At 34.7% G+C, this 9,429-nt stretch overlaps 2 protein-coding genes across 2 annotated transcripts in view; one reads left to right on the top strand and one right to left on the bottom strand.

Annotated features, from left to right (window-relative positions):
• LOC112519350 (putative ripening-related protein 1) overlaps nucleotides 1–1,300 on the top strand; it is a 21,214-nt gene extending 19,914 nt beyond the window's left edge. Inside the window, exon 2 of the mRNA XM_025127412.1 lies at nucleotides 817–1,300. Within this exon, the coding sequence (XP_024983180.1) occupies nucleotides 817–1,300 (484 nt within the window). The remainder of the gene's footprint in view (nucleotides 1–816) is intronic.
• A 2,557-nt stretch (nucleotides 1,301–3,857) lies between these two features.
• Nucleotides 3,858–7,213, bottom strand: LOC112519495. The gene is made up of 2 exons (XM_025127647.1): nucleotides 6,918–7,213; nucleotides 3,858–4,230 (listed from the first exon to the last, which is right to left on the bottom strand). The coding sequence occupies exons 1-2, from the start codon at nucleotides 7,200–7,202 to the stop codon at nucleotides 4,099–4,101; spliced, it is 417 nt and encodes a 138-aa protein (XP_024983415.1). The 5' UTR covers nucleotides 7,203–7,213; the 3' UTR covers nucleotides 3,858–4,098.
• Between the last annotated feature and the right edge of the window lie 2,216 nt (nucleotides 7,214–9,429).

Below are 9,429 nucleotides of genomic sequence, written 5' to 3'. Positions count from 1 at the left end.
TATATAATTTAATTTAAGTTTAATAATAATAAAATTTATTTTTGGTTTAATATTATAAATTTTATAAAGATAATAATTAAGTATTTTGTTAGAATTTAATGATTATACTAATTATATTTTAGATTTTTTATATTTAAAATGAGATGTTTATCATGTATTTAATTGTGTTTATCTGCAGTTAATTACACGAATTCATATATGGGATGAAATCGGATAGGGATAAAATCGTTTAAGAATGAACGGGTTTAAAAGTTTAAAAGAGTTTTTAGAGCTTTTAAGAGTCCAAATGCTTTATAAGATAGTATAGATAGTATAGATATGAGAAGTGGAATATTCTTAGGGAATATATTTTACCTTTTTATTAGAAAATTAAATATATGTATTAAAAGACCAAAAATTGACTTAATAGAGTTTTTTTAATAGAATCGGTCCAGGATGAAAAACGAAATGAAACATCAAAAACCATATTGATCAAAAAAAACAATTTTTAAAGACCAGATAGGAACATAATTATAAGTAACCAACTACAAGGACGAAAATCATAATTTACTCTAAAATTTATTAAATTATATAACAAGACAAACTTTTTGAAACAAAAGAAAACGTTACAACAAAGTCATCACATCATGACTGTATAATTGGCATTTTATACAATCAAACATTCTATAGATACTAATCATTTTCATCCACCCTTCCACCAACATTCATATCTGGTGTGAAAAAAGAAACAATTATGAAGAACTTATGCATCAATGCATGCCTTCTTGCGTTTCTTGTTATCCTGGTTGCCTTTCCGCCGAAGATTGACGCTCAAACATGCAAGCCAAGTGGTGGTATAAGGGGAAGAAAACCGCCTCCAGGACAATGCAACACAGAAAACGACTCAGATTGTTGTGTCCAAGGGAAGTTTTATACCACCTACAAATGTTCACCACCCGTTTCTAGTCAGACAAAGGCGACTCTAACGTTAAATAGTTTCCAAAAGGGAGGTGATGGAGGTGGCCCATCAGAGTGTGACCACAAATACCATTCTGATGACACACCCGTTGTGGCACTATCAACAGGTTGGTATAAGGGAGGGGATAGGTGTCATAATTTCATCAAAATCAATGGTAACGGACGAAGTGTAAAAGCCATGGTTGTAGACGAGTGTGATTCCACAATGGGTTGTGATGAAGAGCATGACTACCAACCTCCATGCCCTAACAACATTGTAGATGCCTCTAAAGCTGTTTGGAAAGCATTGGGTGTATCAGAAGACAATTGGGGAGATTTAGATATCTCATGGTCAGATGCATAGGATATACTTGTATATGAATCTTGCAACGCTTGAATGTATCATGCATGTATTTGTGTGTATTGAACTAGTAAAAGAACCATATTATGCGTTTGATTTTAAAACGATACCCATTTGGTTTCTAATTTTCTTCCCTGCTCCCTAACTTTTTGGACATTTAAAGATTGACGACTTGTGGAATTTCATGTTCATACGATTGGAATTTGGACATGTATTCACTATCTAAAAATTGTTAATGTGTTAATCGGGTAACTAGATTGATAAAATGTAAAACGAGTATATTTATATTGCTATTTTCCTTTTTGATGCCTTCCAAGCACATAGAGCTTATGCTTTCAACTCAGTAATTGATACCAGAAGGTGTGAACAGAAGAAAATCACAAAGAAAGAAGAAGGAAGCGAACATTATCTTTATGGTCAATTGGTCGTGGTTGGTGACGTGGATCAATAAATGCCACATCATCCTTATTGTTAACTAACGGTGGTCGATTGGTGGTGGTGGGTAGTGAGGTGATAAATAAATGACACATTATGTATAAAATCAACTGATCTAATTGAAACCGGTTGATCTACGTAGAACCGACCGACCATAATTGAATATCCAATTGTAATTGGATCGATCGGATTGAAATTTTCAACATCCAATTTGGATCGGTCGGTTCTCGGATGGCAGTTCAGAACCGACCAAAACCGAACCGATCAGCATCCAATTAATCATCCGATGACCATCCAGTTGTCCATCCAATCATTATCTAACTATCATCCAATTAATTTAATTTTAAATTGCTTAAATCGGGATTTGTTTTATGTGAGGCTTTGAATTTTAACACATATTAAAAGTGATTAATCAATTTGTATCATTGTTGAAGAATTAGATTGAATTAACAAGCTGGATGGATCAAATCCCAACGGATCATCCATTGGATATCCAATGGATGAAACGAAGCAATCCATCATCCATTGGATCGGTTATTCAATGTTAATCGGATCAGATCGGATCGATTAGCAAAATCCAACATCCAGAAGATGATCGGATCGGTTCGGTTCCCCTTACATTCAATGGATGTCAACCGATGAACAACTCTACTTTAAGTTGATCGGTGGTGGTGGTGGCTGGTGACGTGGATCAATAAGTGCCACGTTATCTTTATGTAGCACCACACATGCACTAATATGACAAATCGATAAGAAAAAAAATAACCAGGTGAAGTTAAACGTAAAAACTTCCAAAAATAAATATTAAATAACCTTGGTAAGGTCAACAAATGGAACATTGTTCTAGGGTTCACTACCTCGAATAATCCAACAAAGCAGCTCATCCTTTTTGTTAGTCTTTTAAAACTGTGCGTTTGGTCGTTTTGTTATAAACTGATCACGTTTGATAAAAACTAATTTTCGATAATAATGTAAAATGAACTAGAAGGACACCTTAAAATAAACCATTTATTTAAAATATAAAGGGCATAATTAAAAAAAAAGTGATCAACAAGATACCTGAAATACCATTTTAAAAAGCTAACTTAATGGGAAAGCTAAGAAAAAAAGAAGCTAGCAATGGTTATGGCATAATGAATGGTGGCCCAGCCCAGTGTTATATACATAAATGATTAAATATCCATCCCATCACTTTGGCTACAGTTTCAAGTCAACAATCCTGCTTTCCAGCCACATTAGCACAAGATCCCTAGCTGCAATATGATATGAGTGTGAATGTTACATCTACCTAGGATGACTTTGGTAATTCTGATGGGATTAACAACTTGTCTCATATTAGACTGGAATAGGACTGGACTGGACTGAGTACGACAAAAATGCCGTTTTTTGTCACACCAAAATAGGTAAAACAAAAATTAAAAAGATTGGTAAACTACTAAACTACCCGTGTCACATTAAAACCCTAAAATCTTCAACAATTCTTTCATCAGCCCACTTTACTCTCGTCTATCCAGTTTTGTCTAGTCCTATGCAATCTCGTCAGTGTACCATACGCACCCTAGGGACTTATGGGAACTTCAGATATTATATTGAGAAGAATTGTCATGACATAGCTTAAAAGTGGGCATTTTAACAATAAAACCCATGATTTCCTACACCTAAAGTGAGTGTCAGAATGGTCAAATAGATGAATATGTACAAGCAAAGAGAGCCATAGAGGAAACCACAATGAACAACTTTCTCCTACAACTACAAACACCCTTTTCTGTGTTGCTCATCCTCATACTTTCAAATTCATTAGGGGCAGAGAACAATATAGTTGATGCTTCTAAGCAGCATGGGAAACCTTAAGATGTTCCTGAAAACAATTGGGGACAAAATCTTCATATCTCTAATGTCATCGTTGTAGATTTCTAGTTCCCATTATATCCCCATTGCTAGTTGTTATATTTTTTGTGAATATATTATATGTTAGCCTGTGTATTTTTATGAAATCATACTAGTTAACCGACAGAACGCATTTGTCATCACATGTGAATTAAAGGGGTACTGATTGATATTCATATAGGATAGTACAATCTTTCAGAATGAGATTCAAGCCCAAAGTACCATGAAAGATGGCTAATCTCAAATTAGGATAAAGTTCTTTAGTACTATTAAACAGTGTACCAAAAGAGAGCACCAGAAGAGACTTCTGCATGACATGTTTAAAATATTTCCACAAGTTCTTAATCACAGAACTATACATATAATTGGACTTAGATTACAAGATTATGTTGAATCAAGCATAATATCAGAGTAATGAAGATTAACAGCGTGAATTCAATTTTGTAAAACACCAATCTGTTTGTCCTGCCTAAAAGAAACTACCTTCCTGGAGCCTCAGCTTCTCGTTTGGGCCGGTTGCGAGTTCGTGGACGAGGAGGCTCTTCATTGGTTGGAGTTGAAACATCTTCATCCTCATCCTCCGCTTCTAATATTGATTGATTAACTGCCATCTGTTTTAGTTCAAGACAATAATCAGAATCTTTTCGATGTAATTAGCAGTTTCACTTGTAAGGGTATTTATAGGCAAACAAAGTTTTTGCAAGCAATAGAACAGCCCCAGGTGGGATATACTGTTGCTTGTTTTCACCACATTAACACATGTAGTTTGCTCTCTCTTTTTTTGCAAATTGCAAGCCAGGGGTTTTCACACGTTAACAAATTTAGTTTGCTCTCTTTTTTTTTTTTTGCAAATTGCAAGCCTGGGGTTTTCACACATCTAGTTTGCTCTCCTTTTTCTTTTCTTTTTTGCAAACAGGGGGTTCTCTTTGAAACATAGGAAAGATCTGCGTACATCCTATCTTTCCCAGACCCTATCTTTTTTGGAAGGGTGTCCTAGGCTATGCCCAAACTAATCCCGAGAAATTGTGACTGCAAGACATCAGCCCTGATAAACTCAGTAGCCACATGAACGCCTGGAATTGAACCCCAGGCAGATGGGATATTCCACTACATCCCCCTAGGCCTCAACCACTACGCCACAACCCCAGACCCTATCTTTGCGTAGCATTTACTTGGTTTTTTGGTTTGGTTTGGACGTTAATGAAAAAGAAGTTATGAATGGCTCATGATAGCATGAAGGCATCTCTCGCAAACGAAATTATGTGCATCCATTACAACAAAATGATTTATTCAGGATTTGAACTGATGGTATTCATAAGGTCAATATGTGTTGATGATTTGAGTGTCATCCAATCAAATTTGGTGTAATTGTGATTCACTTGAGATTAATAAGGTGATGAGGCAAACTATGTGAGTTAGGAGGTGCGGAGTGCACACTCTCTAATGTTGCCTCTATCACCCTAGATCGCCATAAGGCAGAGGTCAAAGGGTCCACGCCCTCTTGCATGGTCTTAGGGGCAGTGGCCCAAAACCTCTACGAATTTTGATGCCGGCCTTGGCGTGGAGAACTGGGCCTTATTGTTCATGGACGCCTATGATCGGGCTAAAAAAGGGTCCGCGGTTAAACGAGGAGCATGCCCTAAGTAGGCCTCAAAGGGGCCTATGACATTTTTTAGGCCTAAAAACGCTGTTTAAACACCTTTTTGGACACTTCTGTGTTTTTTTATGCTTTTTACATTTCCGTTAGAGCTTTAATGTTCAGCACATAGTGTTTTTAAGGCACATAGTGTTTTTTAGGCCCGTTTTGTTTTGGCCTTCTTATTTACTTGTTTGAGTAATTCGGATGGTCATTGCATGAATATACAAATCTTCAATTTTCTTCCCAAATTTAAATTCACCGTGAATTTGATTTGAAGGCCAAAGTTCGGAATTCGTCGAATCAACGAACTTTGGTAGAGATTATTCCCAGGCATTCACAAAATCAACGGGATTAGTCTTCAGTTCGATTTTATATGCTGCATCAGATTTTAGAAGAGGTATACTTAGGAATTTTAAGTTCCGGGATGTTTTACATAAGTTTCAGAAGGTTGGAAACCTTCTGGAAAGTGTTCCTAGACTTGGTGGAAATTTGCCTAAGTATTGTTTAGAGCCCTTGATCCATCTGATCAGAGGTTCTGAATCTTCACTTGGTCGAAGTAGTGGTCCAGAGCTTCTGAACTATGGGTTGTTTACTAAGGCTGGTGATCAAAGCCTCTAGACCTTCTGTCCAGAGCCTCATTTGTGGTTTCACCTCTTGGGACAGTGCTTCAGACTCAAAACCTTTGAGTCAGCTGAAACTGTCGCTAAATTTTATTCGTTACAATTGTTGTGCAGTTACATACAAACCACCAAACCATCTCTAACTGTCTCTCTCTTATATATATAAATATGTATAAAACGTCTGATCCGGTGAATATACATAGGGGACGTTTCATTTACAATGCATCTAATTCTAACAAACCAATTTTAGCCGACCATCTAGTTTAATAAATATTTAATTCCATTTTGTTTCCTAATCTAAGGCAATGATCATAATGAATAAACCTTATCATCTTCCATATATATCTCAATCATAACTAATGAATCATGATAATTGTCCACAAATATATCTATTATTTTCTAATATAATCATTGATTATGGATTGTAACGTTTGTTATAATTAATGATTTGATTTGTTATTACAAAAACCAAATTGTCAAATTACCTATTTACCCTTTATCTTATTTTAGTAAATAACATTAATTATCTCAAATGATTGGCTCACATTGAATCTCACGGTTACTACAAACTATTTAGTTCTCACTTGATTAGGCCCCTATATGTATGTATGTATATATATATAGAGAGAGGTGAGTTATTATGGAACTCTTCACATTTGTACAACTAATACAACTCAATCTCAGTAGTCCATTTAATTTGATGAATATGTGATTTCATAAAAGTTTTGATATTTCTAATATAAAGTATTGATCATAATTAATGAATTCTAGTTATCTTCCATAAATATTTAAACCATAATAAATGAACTCTCGGTATTAACCTAAGGCATTTAATTGGGCGAGATTCACGAATTTATCCAAGTACATATTTTAACCACAAAACCCAGTTTACCCAACCATATGAACAGAGATAGTAGAGTTATTTGACACAAACCTCGTCATGATACTTCATCAAACAGTTGGTGTGCATCATACGAACATAGAAACCCATAATCACACAATCAACCAAAATTCTGAAAAAAGAAATTGGGGTTTTTACCTCCTCGTAGAAGTCTTTGTCGAGTTTGTCAGAGATTCTGATGGCAGTGAAGATTGTTACAGCAAGGAGAGAAAGTGGAAAGACGAATGCGAAGATGTAAGTGCTGGTTCCTGGTGGTCCCCCTCGTGTCACCACCAATGAACCTCTGCTTCTGCGGCAACTACCACCCAATTGTTGCTGATAACTCGGTAAAAGTGGGGAAATCTGCGATGGCACTGAAGACTGAAGGCGGAGGAGGGAGGATGAAATTGAGTTGGGGGTTACTGTGAAGCTCGCCATCACCATTATCCACCCCCACCAATGGCTCAAACTGGATGGTCAGTTTATCGTTTTACGGTATTTTCGATGGTGAACAAGAGACCCCTACAATATGAACAATAGCACATAATACCCCTTCATAAAAATTGTATTAAAAATTACAACTTATTTGATTAGAGCAATTAAGGGGCTCTTTACCAACAATAGCCGGTAAGCGTTGTCTGAAATAAGAGGCTTGATTAGAGCACGCATCTTTGTTTGGAGCAAGTGTTGTTTGTAAAAAATTGTTTACCAAATATTCTGGATTTGATGTTGACTAATAAAAAAATTACCATTATAACACTATATGTGATGAAGTGTTTAAACTAATGCAACTATTTACCAAATATTATGTATGAATAATTATTCAAATGACAAAAGTACAAATTTCATAATTAAAATATATTTAGACGGGAAAATAAATTGAATTTAAACATAATAATTGTCTCACAAATCTTAATTTGAAATATTAGACAGTAACTTATTTGCAAATCTGATCACGCAAACTAGTCATATATTCACTATCTTGAGAACTCTACTGCATTTCATCGACTTCTATTTCATTGCTTCTTTCATGTTGTTCTTCATTGGCGGTAAACATGGTGTTCTCATCGTGTTCCATAAATAATTGGTCTTGGATATTGCATTTCCTTATAAAATTATGAATCGCAAAACAAACAATCACCACATCTTAAGGTATTGAAAAATGATAAGGACTCATTTGCTTCAGGATTGGAAATCTTGCTTTTAAGACATCATACGCACGCTCGATAACATTTCTAAGTTATGCATGAGTATGATTGAACATTTCTTCTTTTGTTAATGCATGTCTACGTCAAAAACCTGCTAACCAATACCTCGTATTATGATATGTAGTCATAAATCCACGGGTACAAGTATATGCGGCATCACAAAGATAATATTCATCTGTAATTACATCTACAACTTAAAGAATATGGATTAATAATAACCTTTTAATGTAATAAAATGATACTTACTTAATGAAGGAAACGGAAATCTCGAAGTTAGGTTAAATGCAACTTCCCTCAAAACTCTTGAATCATGTGCAATGTCTTCCCATCCAACCCATACAAACGTGAATATCATATTAAAATCACAAATGGCTAAAACCTTTTGGTAGCATTCCCCTCTTCCCCTTCCCCTTCCCCTTCCCCTTCCTCTTCCTCTTCCTCTATACCTTGTTTGTTGATCACTAGGCACAACTGTATATATCAGGATTCCATCTAGTGCACCTATAGCCCCCTTTAAAAAACATTAACTATAAGAAACTTGTAAAAATATCAAAAAAAATTAGAAATTATCAAATCAATAACATACATCATACCAAAAATATTTCTTTGAGGTGTCTAAATCTCTGATGTATTTGGTGATCCATCAACCGATGTTGGCCCTACTACATCTCTCGCGAATTCCATCATTCCTCTCAATACGTCATAAAAACAATTATGGATAGTCTGTATAGAGTGTTGAAATCTACGTTTAACCATTCTAAATCGTTCATTGTGAGCAACAATTGTCAACAACATCGTCACCTTCTCTTCAACACTTATTTGCCTACTTTATTGCAACCAATTTTTTTGTTTAAAATGGTTGCATAGCATTATAAAGGCATCACGAGATAAACGCATCAATTCATGACATTGCGTATTGAATCCACTTAATAATTCTTGTGTATACGCATGTCCAGTGAGAACCAAAGTGTTATCTCTCACCCTTTCTATTCGTGTTGAAGTTCTTCTTCTCAAATACCAATATACAATAACCACAATCAGAATAATATCATTTTCATCCATGTATGACCTTGCAAATATAAAACACAAAATAACATCATCTTATGTTGCAAAGATATCATAAATATAACATCAAGTTTAAACAACTAATACAAAAAAAACGAAAAACATCAACTTGAACAAATATTCCGTCAAAAGTGAAATAGTCATTTATTCATACTAGAAGCGTACTCGCGCAATGCAGAGAGATATATCGTGATTTTAATATTTCATTTTATTCTTTATCTCAATCGATGTTATAATATGGCTTTATGAGATTTTAAGAAAGCGATGATGTTTTTATTTTTGAATAAAATATATGTTTAAAGATATCATAAAAATTTGACAAAAATATATCGATATTAATATCAATTAACTATTTAAAATTCCTCATTTTTTTGTGTAATTTTTTAATTCAATTTTTT

The sequence above is a fragment of the Cynara cardunculus genome (assembly GCF_001531365.2).
Source record: "Cynara cardunculus var. scolymus isolate 2C chromosome LG 10, CcrdV1, whole genome shotgun sequence".
NCBI lineage: Eukaryota > Viridiplantae > Streptophyta > Magnoliopsida > Asterales > Asteraceae > Cynara > Cynara cardunculus.
The sequence above is the reverse complement of the archived record's forward strand: the minus strand, read 5'-3'. Positions and strand labels throughout refer to the sequence as shown.